The 19,027-nt window shown below is 40.8% G+C and overlaps 1 protein-coding gene across 3 annotated transcripts in view; it reads right to left on the bottom strand.

Annotated features, from left to right (window-relative positions):
* The window catches only part of ARHGAP10 (Rho GTPase activating protein 10), a 248,895-nt gene that overhangs the window by 113,797 nt on the left and 116,071 nt on the right, over positions 1 to 19,027 (bottom strand). For all 3 annotated transcript variants that reach the window (XM_050946362.1, XM_050946365.1, XM_050946364.1), the window contains exons 5-8: positions 16,290 to 16,391; positions 12,168 to 12,278; positions 8,470 to 8,574; positions 5,529 to 5,658 (exon numbers count right to left, since the gene is read on the bottom strand). In XM_050946362.1, the coding sequence (XP_050802319.1) occupies positions 5,529 to 5,658; positions 8,470 to 8,574; positions 12,168 to 12,278; positions 16,290 to 16,391 (448 nt within the window). The remainder of the gene's footprint in view (positions 1 to 5,528; positions 5,659 to 8,469; positions 8,575 to 12,167; positions 12,279 to 16,289; positions 16,392 to 19,027) is intronic.

Genomic DNA, 19,027 nt, shown 5'->3' with positions numbered 1-19,027 from the left:
AGCCCAGCATATGATCTTAGCAAGGGAGCCAAGACCTCAGCATATCAGTGTGGTGGGTAGGCACAGCTTGGGAGAATCAGCCCTTCCTCCCACCCAGTCTGATCCTGGTCAAAGCCTAAATTTAGTGAGATCAGATTAATATTCATAGCTTTTTTGGTCCAGTCAGCCTTGAGACTATACTTCTATATTTGTTTACTGTTTCAGACCACAAAGCATTTTTTTAAATGAGGATCAGGATGTTTTTAATCAGTTTGGTTGTTTTGATATTGTAAAGTAGCTAGGTACCATATTTATCAGCTATGGGCACTTTATTATTATTAAACACATGTAGCAGAATGCCTAAAGGATAGACAATTAACTCCAGGTGCAGTCCAGGGAGACTACATCCAAGGACATAATTTTCCATACTGGTTTGAGCAGAAGCGTAAGCTGGTCAGGAAACGTTGTTTACACAAACAGGAGGGAGCAAGGTCCAACCCACTGTACTGGGAGGCAATACAACTCTGGAATTGGTATATTCAACATAGATCAGCCTTTCCACAGTGCTCCTCCTGGCTGAATGGCCCACATGAGCTTAATAACTGAATGGTGCCAATTATGATTGCTATTCCTAGATGGTGTGGGAATTGTAAAGAATTGGTATATGTTAACAGTATGGGTGCAACAGAGAATGGAACCTATAACAGCATTATCCCAGTGTAACGATAGCAAAACAAGGAGGAGAGGAAATAAACACAGCCTGCTGTTCTGCACAGACAGTTCTATGAGTAATCAGCACGAATGAACCCAACCACAACTGAGGGAGGTTGGGCCCGACTAGTCATTAAAGAGAGAGTAAAGGAGGTGGTACAGCTAGGGGACACAGTATGTGCTCTGGGATACCAAAACTTTTTAGTGAGGACAACACCATGCCAGGGGAGCCTGACTGGATTTTGTCTGAACCTCACCTCTCCAGCTCAGATTGGGACCTATGCCCTATGGCCAGGTGTGCAGATGAAGGAAGATGTAACAGAGGCTGTGACAGATCACACCAAATGAGTCACTGGTGACCGCTCTCTTTGCACCCATACTTCCTTTGTCCACTAACACCACTGATTTGGTACAAAGGAAAAAAGAGCAATTGGTGTCCATTGCCCAGCTTATAGCTGAGCAACAGGAAATTGGTGACAGTACTGTACAGGCAGTGGAGACATCCTGATGGGAGTATTCCAGAGCAGTTAAGCTTGCAACCCTTGGTTCATACTTCGAGTCTAATATTAATGATGATTCAAACGATTACAACTACTCTGGTCTTAGGCATGTGTTGCTGGGTAACAAACTTGTGAAGGAAGGCACAGAAAGACAGGATTATGATGCAAACAAATGCTAGTGTAGGTAAGCTTGACCTCACATGAGTAATTAAACACATGTGGGAAGGCCTCATTCTTTGGAAAATAGAATTAGGGAGGTAAATTAATCATCAGGCTGAAAAAAGGACATTTGTGCTAAATAAGAGAAGTAAATAGGTCAGTAGACTAACAAAACAGAATGTCTGAGCCTGCTAAGATAAGAGGGAGAACACCCAGGGAAACATTTACTATAAACAAGATAACAATAACCAGGATAAGTTAGAAATGTAGAGATGTGGTAAAGAGTTGGTAGTATATGGTCAATGAATAAACAGAAAGCTTGCTGCACAGCCCCTGAAAAGTAATCACGCCAATTCAAAAATGTGTGATGCAGCATATAGTAAATGCAATGAGACATGCAATGTATATAAAGAGAGAGGGTTTCAGCGTAACTTTGGAGCTATGATGTACCCTGCATCCACCACCCCTGTGTTTGGATCTAATAAACTCAGCGTAGCTCTGCTGTATGCAAAATAAAAATAAGTGAATAATGAATACCTGAGTTCTTGGAAAGCCAAGCAGACAGAGGTCTTGGAGGGAAATCCCACCACATTAATAGGGGCTCCAGAGACTCCAGTAAGGTCAGTAGATGGCATCATACATACTGATACTTCAGCAGACCCAATGGTGATTACCATTGATCCATGGTTGGCAGGTAAGGGTCCTGTGGAAGTGGAGATCCCCAAAAGGCTTTGGGGGCCCTGTATGAATGGACATGCTGTGGACAGACCATCAGTGTAACTGACGGCACCCATTCCTCCTCAGAGTAAGAGTTGTCAAACTCTAAGGGTGGAACCATCAGTACTGGCTGCATTCAGCCAGAAGTGTAAGCAGGTGAATAGCTTCCCAACGGTGTTGGAGTATCCATAGCCCTGCCGGTGCTCAAGACCAGCAAGTGACATCTGGACAATGTTGTGATTGAACCATCAGGTCCAATCAGATTGGTGACTCTGGATGTGTGTAAATAGTCAGATCCTCAATAAGGGCATACCAAGGTCTGGCAAGAGAATTGACTAGCGTCTTTGGAATTGGATCCATCATGTAGGTGTGGCTATGGTAGTTTTAGCATTGTGCAAAACCGATGGTGCTAAATGTACAGGGATTAACAGGGGGGAAAACCCTTGGTCCCCACTCACTAAACTACAGCTATATACTAATTAACTATGAAACTATTAACTAACAAAACTATTAAAACTATATACAATATTTCTACATGAAGCTGAGCTTAAGAAGCTAGAAACTACTAACACAGGCGGTTCTGTCCTAGACCACACGTGGCAGAAAAAGAACTGAAGAAGTGGTCGGTCCACGTCGCCACATCTGCCTGCAGTTCACCCCACAAGGAGGCATAGTGCACCAGCACAGACCAATAGACATTGCTATTGAAGAATTTCCAGTACCAGACACATGGAATGCATGTTCACCCACAATGAATAGCTTGGTTCCAGCCTCAAAGAAGAATAAACATTTCCTATAAAGGGCTTTACATTCAACAACAAAATCTTTAGTGCACTGTACAGAGAGTCAGTTGAAGACTATCCCCAGCTCTGTAACCGATTCACTATGTGACATTGGCCAACTCACTAAGCCTTTCTGTGCCTCACTGGAATACTAAGACAGGAATATTACAGCCTCCCTACCTCACTGGAGGTTTCCTTAATTGATATTTGTCAGTGCTTGGAGATCACTGTATGAAAGACTATATATTAATATTAAGTATAATATTAAATTTGTAAAGAGACGAAAAGGTCTGCGAACGGCCGCATGCAAGTGCAGCATGGCACCAGTGTCAGCTCCAAGGGCAGCTTCTAATGCCAAATTAACCGCCTCTGCTGAGACAGGAATTTGGGTGGGATCAGTAACGTGTATAAAGGGTGTGGCCACCAATTGCTGTTGAATAGTTAAATTAAGTGGATTTTGTATTGGATCCCACAGGGCTATGGAAGCTCCTGCAATTGCCCATATTAGATCGTGTGGAGTAACTGAAGTTCCCGGAGAGATATATAATCCTTTAAAACTGCCTTTCATTGCTAAAATGGCAGCTGCCGGGGTGGTAAGTGGCCAAATGCGATTATTTAATAAAGGGTGACCCGGGAAGCCTCGTGCCCAATTGGCCGTTTTGGCTAAGGTGCTGGCCTCCTCGCGGTCCACCAGTTCTGCTCCGTGTTCTAAGGCTAGCCGCCCGACCCAAACCATGGGTGCCTCGTCGGCTTTTCGTTGCGTTTCCTTTAAAAACTCTTTAAGTTCGGCCTTAGTACGTGTTCGCAGTTCAGTAACCTGCGTGGTGTTGCCTGTTTGTGCATCTATTTTAGTTTTAGTTATTGCAATAGGCAAAGCTTCTGCTACGGTTTCAGATTCTGCAAATTCTGGGGCTGTTGGCAGAGCTGGATACAGAGGAGTTTTAGGAGCTTCATATGGGGGTGGCAAAATTTTCCGAGAGGGACTTGGGGGGGGGGGGGCTAGTGATGGGCTCTACCTTTTCTGTCTTCTTCTCATTATTACCTTTAGGAGAGCCTGGGGCTGCCTGTTTAGCTGCAAACATTGTGCCTCCATGGAGGACAGAACACAGATCGAGGGCCTTGCATATCATGCTAAACAGGACGGTGGAAACATCCTCAGATTTATATTCATCGGGTCGCAATTTTTTGGTTTTCTTAATCAAATTTAATTCTTTTATCATTTGGCATAATAATTTATGTGCCGGATCAGCAGGTATTACCCGAGGTGGGGGAATTAATTTGGAAACGGTGCCTCCAGATTTTCTAACAATGTGGCTACATTCTCTCCAAAGTTGAGAGGAATCTGCAGCACCGAGGTTTTCCACAGTCTCCGTGCACTGAGGCTGCAGGGAACAATCGGCTGGCTGACTCCTAAAGCTCGGGTGTCACCGAAGGAGGCATCCCATATCTGCCAGGGTTAATGGTACAGTATAACCTTTTAGAGTTTTGCCCGAGCCAAGAGAACAGATCCATTCTATTTTTGGATTAGTCGAATTTTGGCTAGTAAGAAGGTGAAATTGCAAATGTTGGAACTGTTCAGTTTCATTATCTGTGCGATCTGCAGTGTGCCACGGGCATGGCCCAACCTCCGTGCATCCTGTTCGTGACGCCATGTAGATTGCCACATACTTTTAGGGGCGAAAGAAAAATGCAGAGCTGTTATTTACCAGGCTGCACGTGGCAATAGACTGTATAGGTAAGGGATGCAAGGAGGGTCTGGGTCACGATGCAAACTGCAGGCATGCACACAACTAAAATTAATTAATTAAAAGTTTTATTGGGGATAGTTACAAGGGGTAGGGGAGCAGCGTATGATTAGCTAATAGGGTTAATGGAACTTAAAACATAAAATGGCTAAAGTATTTACTATTAAACAATATTTATAAACAAAGATGCAGTAAACAATATTTATAAACACAGATGCAGCATTTAGTAATAACCAATACTTACGAATACAAACCAATTCATAACGACCGGCAAACGTAGAAACTCTGCTTAAAACACGTGATCTGAGAGAGGCTTCGAGGTGATCAGGCTCGGTTACGGGTGTGTACAAGGTACACAGGATTCGTTTTTCTTTCTCCTCTTTCGCCTGCACATGGCAGACCAGCCTAAAATACCCACTATGACATCACAGAAGTGTCATAGGGGACGGGGCCCAAAAACTGTGTGTGTTCGTTTCTGATTGGTACAAGCAAAGTTTACACCAAGTAGGGGAGCAGGTGCCTGAAAGTCTGGCTTTGCCCCCAAAAGGTGAGGAAATGCATATAGTTCAGAATGCCTTTAACACTGAATGACAAAGGAAGAGGCCAGGGCAATACCGGTATGGGCAAGTCTTAGGATGCAGACAGGAACTTATCTTAACACCTACCTCACTGGAGGTTTCCTTAATTGATATTTGTCAGTGCTTGGAGATCACTGTATGAAAGACTATATATTAAATATTAAGTATAATATTAAATTTGTAAAGAGACGAAAACACTGAATTATAAACACACTTTTCTTAAACCAAATGCTTTTTTAGTAGAAACTTTGTGCGTGCATGCATATTAGTTGAAGTACATGTACTTGCATGTGTATAGCACTTAGAAGATTTGGGGCACAACGGGGATACAAATAATAAAATAAAAATGTATCTTACTTTTTTCCTGCACATAAAGGTAGCCTTCTATTGTAAACTGATTTGCTCTTTTATGTTCCTGAGGATTTCGCCTGATTTTGTTCATGAGCTCCTCCACTTCCGATCTTGTTCCTTCAAAGCGATTTCTTGTCTAAATTTAAAAAAAAAATTAAAACAGAAAAATACTAAGAAAGCTACGTTCTGAAGCTTTGTGAGCAGCCTGTCTCAACCCTCCAGCATCAAGACACACACAAGGAGAACAGGCATCCATCCTGGTCCAGAAGCAGGTTGCTATACCCACCTGGAAACAGGCTATCCCTGACTGCTACTGGTCTGTTGCTAACCAATTTGGCTTTGGAAAGCTGAATGTAGCCAAAGTGGTTGCAGAGGTTTCTGGGGCATTCCTAAAGTAAATCCTGCCTTTGAGAGAATGGGGTTTTCAAACTGCAGTGGGCCATTGCTGGAATTCAGGTGCCCATAGTTTGCTTGCCCTCCCAAAGGAGCACATGAGTACATAAACTAAAAAAGGTACTGCTCCATTGTAATGCAGGCCTTTGAAGACCATATCAACATGGGCTGCACTGGAAAAGATCACAATGCCAGGGTTTTCTGCCAATTGGGAGTCTACATTCAAGGACAGGCTGGAACACTAGTCCCATGAAATGACATCGCCATAAACAAGAGTTACTCTCCCACTATCATTCTAGGGGACATCCCCCCCCATTACCCTATTTTGCTTTGGCTTATAAAAGCATACCCTAATCTCAGAGGCCCTGGCAAAACAAGGTTAAATTACACTTTCAAAAGGTGCAGAATGGTGGCTGAATGAGGCGTGGCAGATAGAAACCCCCCTGGCAGAGACCCATTTGAATTCCAATGTCATCAATGCTGTTTGCATTACGGTGGCTTGTTGTGCTCTTCACAATCTTTGGGAAGCAAAAGATGAGACATTTCTCCAGAATGGACCCTTGACAGTGACAGACTGCTGAGCCAGTACCTCAGCCGCAAAATGCAGCTACCACAGCTGCAGCAGGATACACCTGGGCAACAGAAATTAGAGATGCTCTATGCTCTCACATGATGGACCAATGGAAGACAGAAAATAACACTCTTTATAAATGTGCTTATGCAATTGTTACAATATATTAGGTGAGGTGGGAGTGGTGGGGGTTGATTGTCATGCATTGTACTGCTTAAAAGACATGTGTGAAACAGATTAATAGATTCTAAGGCCAGAAGGGACCATTGTGATCATCTAGCCTGACCTCCTGTACAGAACAGGTCATACATAGAACTTCCCCAAAATAATTCCTAGGGAAGATCTTTTAGAAAAATATCCAATTTTGATTTTAAAGTTACATCAACCGTGATTCTACGCCACTCAGGGAGGTGGCAATACTGAACTGGCATAGAGAGACACTTTACAGTGGACAGCACCACTGACCACGTCTTTTGAGCTCTCAATCTCAGGGTCATTTCTGACTCTTCCTTCCATTCTCCTCCCACATCCAAGGCTGTCACCAAGTTTTGCCACTCCTTCCTCTAGAGCATTTTGAAAATCCAACCCAGCCTTTCAATTCCAATAGTTATAACACTAATCTCCCACCTTCATTACTGCAACCTCTGCATTTCCTGATGCACGTATTGTTACCATTCAGTCCATCCAAAATATTGCTACAAAGATTATTTTCCTTTCCCATTGCTCTGACCACATCACTTCCCTCTTCAAACTTCTCACTGGCTCACCTTCATCTACAATTTCAAGTTCAACTCCTCATCTTCACCTTCAAAGCTCTATACAACTTCATCCTGGCCTGTATTTCTGATCTTATTTCTTATCCTGTCCTACTTCAGCTTTTTTGCTCTAATACCAATCTAATACTAATATCAGACTCAATGCCCTTTTACTATCCTTCTCCTACTTGCACCTTGGTGCTTTCTTTTATGCTGCCATCTGTGCTTGGAATAAACTCCCAATCCCAGTGGGAAAGACCCCTCATTCAATTCCCTCCAGAAAGGATGACTTCTTCCAGGAAGCCCACTACCACAAAGTCACAACTGAAAAATTCCTTCGGCAACCCAATACCACTTGGGAATTGGTGAGGGCAGAGAAAAGATGTACACAAACAAAAAGGAAATACAAGTGTGGTATCACCAAAGATGTTAACTTACATAACCATATATTATCGTAACTCTTTTCTGCCTTTTCTCCCCACTACCGTCTGTTGTTCTGACTCATTGATCCATGTCTATAATCAGACTGTCACCTCCTAGAACTACTGTGTCGTAATTCCAGACAACCCTGGCAGCCAACAGTCAACCAACAAAATAAGTGTTGCATGGGCAATAGCAGTCTAAGTTTCCTTTAACAGTTCAATACTTGAATGCTTTAAGTACATTATTTTATGAAAGTATAGTTCTGAAGAAGGAAGTCTGGTTCAGAGCCTCCATGTCATTCTTTCTTTGGCTCCTTTAATGGAAGTACCAACAAATGTGACAAAAATTGTTAGGAAGCCTGTCTGTCTCATTGTATGTTTTTCACTGTATGTTCTTCAGTTACCTACAGTATAGTTCTGTAGTAATGACTTAAAGTCAATCCAATTCAGATGTATTCCATTGCCAAACCTCTGAGCCAGCCAACTGCACATAATTAAAATAAATTGTTAATTACATTAAACATAAACATATTGAGTGTGAACATGAAAGAATTTAAACAAACTATGAAAAGTTGACAGAAAATATTTTAAAGAGTATTAGAGAACACTAGGTGGCAGGATTAGCTGTATTCTCAATTATTGCTCAATTCAGTCACATAGGTGGTTAGCCAGAAGATGGCACTATAACCCCAAAGTTTCTCTTGATAAACTCACATTACCAAGAAACAAGTTATCCAAATATACTGTACACATTTTTTATTCCAAAAATTTTTAAATGGCTTAAATAAAAAAAAATCTTAACTTACATTCTGGATATTGATCTGCAGAGCCATTTTGTAGTGATTGAAGTCTTTGGCAAGTTCATAGCCCTGATGATAGAAAGTGAATATACCCTGAAAAAATGACAGTACCTGGAATACAAGCAGGAGAGCTTTCTTAGCAGGGAGAACACGAATTGCCAGCAAAGATTGCTGTATTCTCATTTAGTCTTTAGTAAGCATTTAAAAGAACAAGTAAACAAAAACTATCCGATTTTTTAAAATAAAATTATTCCTACTAATATCTACTATTCACAAGAGTCTATTTAGTTAAAAATGGCTAACACCACAACTAACACCTGTGGAGCCTGTCTTGCTTCCAGTCTACTACAAATTATCTTTATTTTAAATTTGATCAAACAAGAAAGAAATAGGGATGACGATTAATTGCAGTTAACTCACATGATTAACTCAAAAACATTAATCGCGATTAATCACAGTTTTAATTGCATTGTTTAACAACAGAATACCAATTGAAATTTATTAAATAATTTTGGATGCTTTTCTACATTCTCAAATAATATTGATTTCAATTACAACACAGAATACAAAGTGTACAATGCTCACTTCATATTATTTTATTACAAATATTTGCACTGTAAAAATTATAAACAAAAATAGTATTTTCAATTCACCTCATACAAGTACGACAGTGCAATCTCTTTATTGAGAAAGCACCACTTACAAATATAGATTTTTTTTATGTTACATAACTGCACTCAAAAACAAAACAATGTAAAACTTTAGAGCCTACAAGTCCACTCAGTTCTACTTCTTGTTTAGCCAATCGCTAAGACAAACAAGTTTGTTTACTTTTACAGGAGATAATGCTGCCCACTTCTTATTTACAATGTCACCAGAAAGTGAGAACAGGCGTTCACATGGCACTTTTGTAGCTGGCATTGCAAGGTATTTATGTGCCAGATATTAAAGTTTATTAGAGAATATTTAAATAAAGATGATACAAGGAGTTTGAAGCGTCAGTTATTGGTCATTGGGGGCAACATACAGAGTATAGGGGGACGCTGGTAAGCACATAATATATACAGTCTGTAAGGTCCCCAATGCGGGTGTATGGTGGGTGGGATCAAGCAGCAGTAAGGAAGCAGTGAGGGTACATCGCTCATACAGTGCATCGTTCATACACGCAGTCATGGGTATAAGTAAGCGGGCTGGGTAATAGGGACAGGATGATCCTCACATGGTGGAATCCAGTTCGGTGGGCTTAGGGCTCAGGGGATATGGTTCAGTGGGGGGGTTTATAGGCCTCCTCCCCCCCCGTGGGTGCACGAAATCACGCCGGCTCACTCCTGGTATTGGCGGTGGCCGGTGATGTGCTCTGTGTAAACGTCCCTAGACCACCGGATAGTGTCCGAGACCATCAAACATCTCATGAGCCGTGCACAGCAACGGCCCACCCCATAGGCCCTAAGTTCTCGTTCATTACAGGGGTCCCAGGCACCCAGCGCCCCAACGATCAGGGCATCGGTGTAAACCTCGTAGCCCTTTGCCCGCAGGGTGTCAGCCAAGGGGGCATATTTTTCAAGTTTGCGGGCTCGGGCTTTGCGGAGGGCCGGGGTCCTGTTCTCAAACAGGATCGTCACGTCGACGAGGATGATCTTTTTCCGTTCCTCGTTCGTGATGACGATGTCCGGGCGCAGCAGGCTGTCGGTGTCGGGGATAGTGCGGTTGACTGCGATCTCACCCAGGTGTGGGGCAATAGCCTTCACTACTACACATGATCTTAGCCAAAAGGCCATTCTTATGACCCTTCATACCACCACTCAGGACATGCTTCCATGCCCATGATGCTTGTTAAAAAAAATAACATGTTTGTTAAAATTGTGACTGAATTCCTTGGGAAAGAACTGCATGTCTCCTGCTCTGTTTTACCCGCATTCTGCCATATATTTCATATTATAGCAGTCTCGGTTGATGGCCCAGCACATGTTGTTCATTTTAAGAACACTTTCATTGCAGATCTGACAAAACACAAAGAAGGTCCGGTGAGATTTTAAAGATAGCTACAGCACTCAACCCAAGGTTTAAGAATCTAAAGTGCCTTCCAAAATCTGAGAGGGACGAGGTGTGGAGCATGCTTTCAGAAGTCTTAAAAGAGCAATGCTCTGATGTGGAAACTACAGAACACGAACTACCAAAAAAAAAAAAAAAAAAGTCAACCTTCTGCTGGTGACATCTGACTCAAGATGATGAAAATGAACACGCATTGCTTTGGATTGTTAATGAGCAGAACTCGTAATCAGCATGGAGGCATGTCCTCTGAAATGGTGGTTGAAGCATGAAGGGACATATGAATCTCTAGTGCATCTGGCACAAAAATGTCTTGCAATGATGGCTACAACATTGCCATGTGAACACCTGTTCTCACTTTCAGGTGACACTGTACACAAGAAGTGGGCAGCATTATCTCCTGCAAATGTAAACAAACTTATTGTACTAGTTTTAATTGGGCTTTCAGGAAGATAAATGGCTTTTGTTATGGAATCGTTAGATACCACAATACTAAGCTTGTAGATTCATTTATTTTAATTTGTTATAACAGGACTTAGGGGATTCATGCAAAAACACCTAAGGCCTTGTCTACAAACAAGCTGTGCCACCACTTCAAATATGTTTGTATAGGCAGAGCAATACAAACCCCCTACTATATGGACATAGTTTATATCAGAGTGCTTATACCAGTATAGCTTATTCATGTACGGAAAGGAGAACTTTTAACCAGTATAACTGTTGGCACGTGGCTTTATACTGGTATGACTGTCTGTTTAAAAAAAAAAAATCACATCCCTAACCCAAAAAGTTATACCGCTACAAAATCTAGGTGTAGATAAGACCTAAGGCATTTAGGAGCACAAGTCAGTAAGACTTATTATCTTAAGTCCCTATGCAGTGCTGAAAAACACCATACACCATCTCAATAACTATCACAGTAAGAGTGGTTCTGAATGTTTCATAAATACATCTGAAACCAGAGGATATTGGCATAGCTTAAGGTTTTGTTACAAACCTAATTCATCTCTGTGAAGGTTTGGAGAAATTTTAGAGCAAGCCCCCCGCAGGAACTTTGAGTAAGCCTGGTCAGCATTGTTATGGTTTAGCTTGAAACCAAGTGAAGCTCATTGGTTTTACACAGTTTAAACCCTGGACATGTTTGGTAGTTTTAGACTAATTTTGCTTTGAGATTTTGGACCAGATTCAGCCTTTTAGTGAGTGGGCTCAACTATAAATGAAGTAAAATAGGAGTTGAACCTGCAAACCCCATCCTGGAAATATGCTCCTTGCATTATTCACGTTACATTTCAGAGGCTATTAATTCAATAAAAAAACCAAAAACTGTTTGCCCAAAGACCCTGTGAATAAAAGCTGCCAAGTTTTACACACCTCTGCCCTTAACACCCTAAGCCAGGGTCTTCTGTAGAACATCTCCAGGGCTTGTCTGTACTCAAAAACTTGCATCAGTTTGTCTCTCTCTATATACATTGGGAGTTTGCATAGATGTAATATGATAGTTTTTAATTCTACTTAGTTACCCAGTTACTTAGTTTTTAAAAAAGCAGAAATCAGCACTGATCCTCATTGTTTTTCACCCTATTACACTCCATCCCTCCCCCTTGTCAAAGCCATCAGGTGTAGCTTTCTTATGTAATACATTTTATAGCACTTACGGGTTCCACGCACTCAAATTTCTTCCGTTCCTGTATCTCCTGCAGCTTGCACACATATTCAAGTGACAGCTCATAGAAGTGTTTTCTATTTTGCTCCACTTGATAATCTGCCTACAGACAGAACAGAGCTGTTTTAGGTTTACAGACATTATGCAGATAGCTTCAGAATGACATGTATACAAAGCTGAAGATGGTAAGTGATAAGACTCTCCAGACAAAGGACTAGCCCCAACAGTACACATCCTTCATTACTGTAGTTTACTTTGGATATATTAACAGCAGTGCCTTTTACCATTTGCTTGGTTGTGTTCTGTTTCAGAAGGTGGAGTGTTTTTGGAAACTCACATGACATTTCATTTTAATTGCAATGCAGATCACAAACATGTCAGTGCAAACATCCACTGATTATTTAATATCACACAAGAGGGCCCTGCACAGACTGAGGCCATGGCTACACTGGCGTTTTACAGCGCTGCAACTTTCTCCCTCAGGGGTGTGAAAAAAACACACCTCAAGGGCTGCAAGATACAGCGCTGTAAAGCGCCAGTGTAAACAGTGGCGCAGTGCTGGGAGCACAGCTCCCAGCGCTGCAAGCTAATCCCCATGAGGAGCTGGAGTATGTGCAGCACTGGGAGAGCTCTCTCCCAGCGCTGGCGCTGCGACCACACTCACACTTCAAAGCGCTGCCGCGGCAGCGCTCCCACAGCAGCGCTTTGAAGTTTCGAGTGTAGCCATACCCACAGAGAGGATAAGAAGACTCATACCTAAGAGATGCGAACTGCTTCCATTCAATCCTGGGTGGAAGTGTTAAGGCTGAAGGTTCTCTGTCATTGTCTGTATTGCTCCCCACCCCCAAAAACAGTGCTCTGAAAACTCTGGCAGGTTTCATCTCCTCCTTTCCTGCCCATCCTGAACATGTATGAATTGTGATGGCAAACAAGATGATCATCTGTCTCCTATCTAACTTGCTGACTTGTCAAGGGTTTCTTTGATGCATTACACAGACATCCATATTGTGTACCACTAGCAATAAAAGACAATTTAAAAGAAGCCCACCCTTTATTCTAGGTATTAAACAAACCATATAGCCTACAAAATATTGGAAATTTAATAAATGTAGCCTTAGTTCTGACCCATGCAGATGTATTAATATTTTGGATTTTATAACGTGCCAATTTCATACTGATCTCATGTATTAATTACATTTTAGCTATCATTCATTCCTATACAGGCGCAAATATGGCTTCATTCTGTTAGGAAATTAGTATAGGCTATTAACAAAGATACATGTGTCCAAGCCAAGTCTTCGACTGAAGAGGAACTGAAAAATGGCTAATTCTCTTATTAAAATAAATTGAAGGAAAGGACATAGTGTCATTCCAATTGTCAGACCATCATTACTGAAGTCCTCCTCTGTGAAATGGTATCTACTGCCTTCCAGGAGTTTCATAAAAGTCTCAGACCCCACAAAAGTGCAAACTCCAGAGAAAGAGGAGAGAAAGGAAGGGACAGGAAAAGAACAGAAAAACTCAGACTTACCACCTCCAACTCAAAAGACTATCAAAACATGGTTCAGGCACAACATTAACTACTGTGCTGTGAAGTAACCATATGTCAAAAATAGCTTCAAAATGTTTTGTATGTAAACAAAAACAAAAATCAATCCTCTATTGTTCTGTGTCAACAGTTTGTGAATGAAGACACATACACTGAATGATCACATTTTAAAAAAGAACCACACACTGTAGCCATCTGCATGTTTGCAACATTAAGTAAACAGGTTTAAAAATAGCAAAGAGTCCTGTGGCACCTTATAGACTAACTTGCACAAATACAGACAGATATCTCTTGCACAAACACAGACAGATATCATCTTCCTTTCCAAATGCAAACGGATGGACATCATATCAAATGGACTAAAGGTAAAAAATCCAGTCTGTTAGTCTATAAGGGGCCACAGGACTCTTTGCTGCTTTTACAGATCCAGACTAACATGGCTACTCCTCTGAGGTTTAAAAATAAATGGATTAGTACCTAGAAACCTTATTTTTGCATGGAATACAATTTATGTATAGTTTGCAAAGTTAGTCATGCCTATAATGCATTGTATGCAGTACATAGCTATTTAGAATCATAGGATGTAGACATAAAAAGGGCCTCTTAAGTGATTGTGATGGGGTTTACTATCTATTTATGTCCCTTAGGACTAGGGTTACCCAGGTGGAGCTAAAGTCTAGCTCTCTATTATTATTATTATGATTTAGAGTTAAAGGCCCCAGATGGCACTACACCCTATCACAGATACTTAGTCCATCCCCTTGTCAATGAAGGATTACATTCCCTAAACTTTCTGAGGTACGAACTACATCTTTGTTGGGGTACTGTACTTTGTTTGTACATCATCAGAGGTACTGTACAAACACTATCTGCATCATGCCTTATAGTTTCAGGAACAATCCTATACTGACAGAGGCAGGAGCCCTGCCACAGTAACATAGCTACCACCACAACACAGCACATTTTCTTGGTTTTGTCAAGTTCACTTTTAACTTTCTCATTTAAATGCATACTACATACACATAAGGAAAAGGACACAGAAAGCCAAGTGTATGGCTAATTTAGTAGCCAACTCCACCAATTTTATGCATACACGTTTCCTATGCTTGTACAAAAGTTTTTTTCCATTTAAAGTCCTATACGCATAACATAAAAGCACGTTTTGGCGGTTAAAATGTTTAGTATTCTGTTTTCTAACATTTCTAAAAGCAGGAATGAGAAGTTATATCTGACAAGTTTTAAAGAATATTTTTAATTGATAATAGAAGGAATTGTTGTAAGTGAACTTCGTATTTGAAAATTCAGTAAAGAAAATTAAATACATCCACTTTTACTTTCTATACTTTGAACAAGTGGTGCTGATACTGTTACTAGACCTCCGTTCAACACGGCTCTGAGGCTGCTCTCTTTGGAGTGTTCTGCATTTCCACTCAGGTGGTATCTCATCTCTGTTTTAGATGTTTACAAGTTTCCAAAATAGGCCTATACAAAGATGGAAAATAACACTTTCATTTTTCTGTATCAAGTTTTCGATGGTATCTGATCAACTTGGTAAGAACAAGTTCTACCCATGCTCCTACAAACACTTATGCACGTTCTTAAAGTTAAACACATAAGTAGTTCCAATTGACTTCAATCAGACTACTCATCTGTTCAAAGTTAAGCTCATGGAGACTTGCAAAATCAGAGCCTAACTTTCTGAGTAACACAACATGCATAGATAACATGCTGATGAAATGCAAGTATGTACTGAGTGCTCAAATTACTAGGTAACTGGCCGATTGTGAAAATGATTTATATGAAGGAGGCTGATGGGAACATTTTGTTCAGAAAAAACTTAGATTTGGGGGACTTTTAAGTGCTACTAAATATATGTAAAGCATGTAGAAGCAAAAGAGAAAATTAAGAATTCTGGGAGATTTTCCTAATGTAATGTAACCTTTCTGTCTACAGAGGCTCAAACAAACTTCCTTTGCTCAGAAACTGACAAAATCTATCATGGACCACTGAGGGGACAGAAGGAATGCCAACAAAAAACAGAGGTTTGTAAGTCTTGACTTTGAGCTATAAAGACATCAACAATCTTTCCTCCTCTTGCATAGCATCGCTGGATAATGAGGTTCTCCAAGTTTTAAAAAATATCAACATGCAAGCTGTTGCATTTAGCATTACATTCCATTATACCAATTGTCTAGCTGTCAACCCAATCTACATAGTACAGTGTAAGCATATATGCAGTGAAACTTTACTATAAATGCAGGTGTGTCCACACTACATTCATGCTTTACTACTCCTCGAACTGTCTGTAAAAGTAACAAAGTTCAGCAGTGTTGTGTATATGTACTAAAAATATTTACACTTAATCCAAAAGACATCAAACAATGGCAATGTTCAAATGATATTGATTTTCTTGAAGAAAACCAAATTTCCTTGGTTGACGGCCATTTTTCCTTCAACAGCTTATGTGCTCTTTTTGTACTATCATTCATATATTTAAGTACTCAAGGCAAAAAGGAAAGACCGTCATTTTCAGCAACCTTGCTGAAGAAATAGTAGCAGCAGTACCTCTAGTAGCTGTGGCTCTTTCTTCCTAGCTGATAAATTTAAATGCTTCTCTAAAAAGCTGTAGTTTTTCTCTGTCTCTTTATCAAACTTCTTCTTTTCTTCCTGCAAGTAAAAAGTAATACATTCAATATCATTCACTTAAATATAAAATACAAGAACAATGTGTCTGTTTGCTTGTTAAAGCTGTAGGTGAGAGGTGTAGCAGAGCAGCAATAAGGGCGTAAAAAACAAAATGCCTTGTGCCCCACGGTAAATGAGAACAAGCAACACTTTAAATTATTTTTTTAATCCTGTCTGAGGGCCTAAACGGAATCAAAGGCCAGTTGCACTGTAATGACAGAAACTCTGTCATACTAACAAATGCTTGAGCTTTTCCAGTGTTTAAAAAAAAAAAAAAAAAGTTAAAAAAAACCTACAACTATATTTAGTGTTGCCAAGTCTTGAGATTTTATTGTGAATCTCATGAAGCTTAGTATTTTGTATGGTTTTAAAAGGCCCTGCTCTTGGCTTCATGATAACATGAGAATCTCACCTTTAATTTTTTAAAAAAGATGTATGTTTCTAGCCCTCATGGTGGCAGAGAAAAGCTTGAAAATATGACCCAAGCATACCCTAAAGGTTCAGAAACCAGAAAATAAAATTAATTAAATTAGTTTTTTTTATTTTTAAATCTCATTATTTTAAAAGCCATCTATTTGTTTGGCTTGATTCATGATTTTTTATCACTGGGTTTGGAAATACTGAGTGCTACTAGGGTATAGAGAATTGTAAAAGGCTAACTGCAAAGTTTATGACAAACTTGAGCTAAAGCCTGGATCTCTGGGCTGAATTCCTCCACCACACTGTGGGGCATTCAAGAAAGATGTGGACTTCTTTCCACCTTAAAGTTACTAGTGTTATATCAGTAATGGTTTGTCTACTGGAACATTTATTTGTTAGAGTATGAGTGTATGGTAATTTGGGGTTGTCTGTACATCTTTTATTCTATATGTACCCTCAGAAGGGGCAGCTCCAGGCACCAGTGCAGCAAGCACGTGCCTGGTGCGGCAAGCCACAGGGGGTGGCCTGCCTATCACTGTGAGGGCGGCAGTCAGGAAGCCTTCGGCGGCGTTTCTGCGGCAGGCCCGCCAGTCCTGTGGTTTTGGCAGTGGGTACAACAAAACACGCGGGGCCGTCAGATCACCTGCAGAACCGACGCCGAATCTGCGTGACCGGCGGACCTCCCGCAGAAAAGCCGCCAAAGGCTACCTGATTGCCGTGCTTGGGGTGGCAAAAACCAGAGCCACGCCTGATCCTCAGCCATACACGTGCATATGTGCATGAAGCAACACAAGAACAAAGCATTGTATTCTTAAACCTTTGTGGTTAGGATCTGACCAATAGTCTTACTAGTTATTGTAATAATTGTTTATACGGTTTCATGGAATTCTGTTACATCAGAGACTTCTGTCCCAGAATGGTGCACTTTTAGTTATTTTCAGCATACACAAAATCCAGAACTACAGATTGATTAGTGGGAGTCTTTAGGATAGAAATGTATCTTTAGGTCAAAATTACTATACACTTTGTTAAAAGCATAGACATACTCTGAAAAATGACTCTAAAATGCTATCATGAGGGTCCATATTTTATTTTCTCTCAATGGTTTCCCAACCAAATCCATTCAGACTGCAAGGAAGAGTTTTTTCCCCTCCTAGCTACTGAATTAAAGTTAAGCTGTGCAACAAACGTATTTAACAATCTTGTTATGCATGTGCCAGAACAGAATCCATTTGACTCTCTAACAGCATTACAGAGTCAATGCATCCAATATGAGTAAAAGCACTAAATTGCTTAATTTAGACAAAGTAAGTAAATACGACCCCATATGTATACCCAAAGGAGATCAGTTGAGTGCCAAGAGGAAATGCACCTTTAGACTAGGGACTATACACTTCTCCCTTCACCCTTTCATCTCTAATCTCATTAAACATGTTGTCTACAATCACTACTGGAATTCCTCTCCTCCAGCTTCATCCTAGACTCTCTTCAATCCAGCTTCTGCCCTTGTATTCCACTGAAACCACCAAAAAGAACAGGAGTACTTGTGGCACCATAGAGTCTAACAAATTTATTTGAGCATAAGCTTTCGTGGGATGAATTTCCATGCATCCAAAGAAGTGGGCTGTAGCCCATGAAAGCTTATGCTCAAATAAATTTGTTAGTCTCTAAGGTGTCACAAGTACTCCTGTTCTTTTTGCGGATACAGATTAACACGGCTGCTACTCTGAAACCACCAAGTTTCTAATGACCTCTTCCTAGCCAAAGCTCAGAACCAAGGTCAAGGAGGATGAGAATTGACTCTATCAGCCACCTTCAACACAGTGGACCATGCTCCTCTTTCTGAAATCATGTCTTCCCTTCGCACCTGTAATTCTATCCTGTCCCGGTCCTCCTACCTCTCTCATCATTCTTTCATCATGTTCTTCGGAGAAGCTTCCTCATTCCCCCGCTTCAACTTTCTGTGGGGGTGTCATAAACAGATAGCTAAGGGTTAATGTCTCTTTCACCTGAAGCACCTGACCAGAGGACCAATCAGGAAACCGGATTTTTTCAACTTTGGGTGGAGGGAATTTAGTGTCTGAGTCTTTTGTCTGTCTGCCTGCTTTCTCTGAGCTTTGGAGAAGCAGTTTCTACTTTCTAGTCTTCTGTTTCTAAGTGTAAGGACCAAGAGATCAGATAGTAAGTTCTATGGTTTC

The sequence above is a fragment of the Gopherus flavomarginatus genome, chromosome 3, assembly GCF_025201925.1.
Source record: "Gopherus flavomarginatus isolate rGopFla2 chromosome 3, rGopFla2.mat.asm, whole genome shotgun sequence".
Classification (NCBI taxonomy): Eukaryota; Metazoa; Chordata; order Testudines; family Testudinidae; genus Gopherus; species Gopherus flavomarginatus.
The sequence above is the reverse complement of the archived record's forward strand: the minus strand, read 5'-3'. Positions and strand labels throughout refer to the sequence as shown.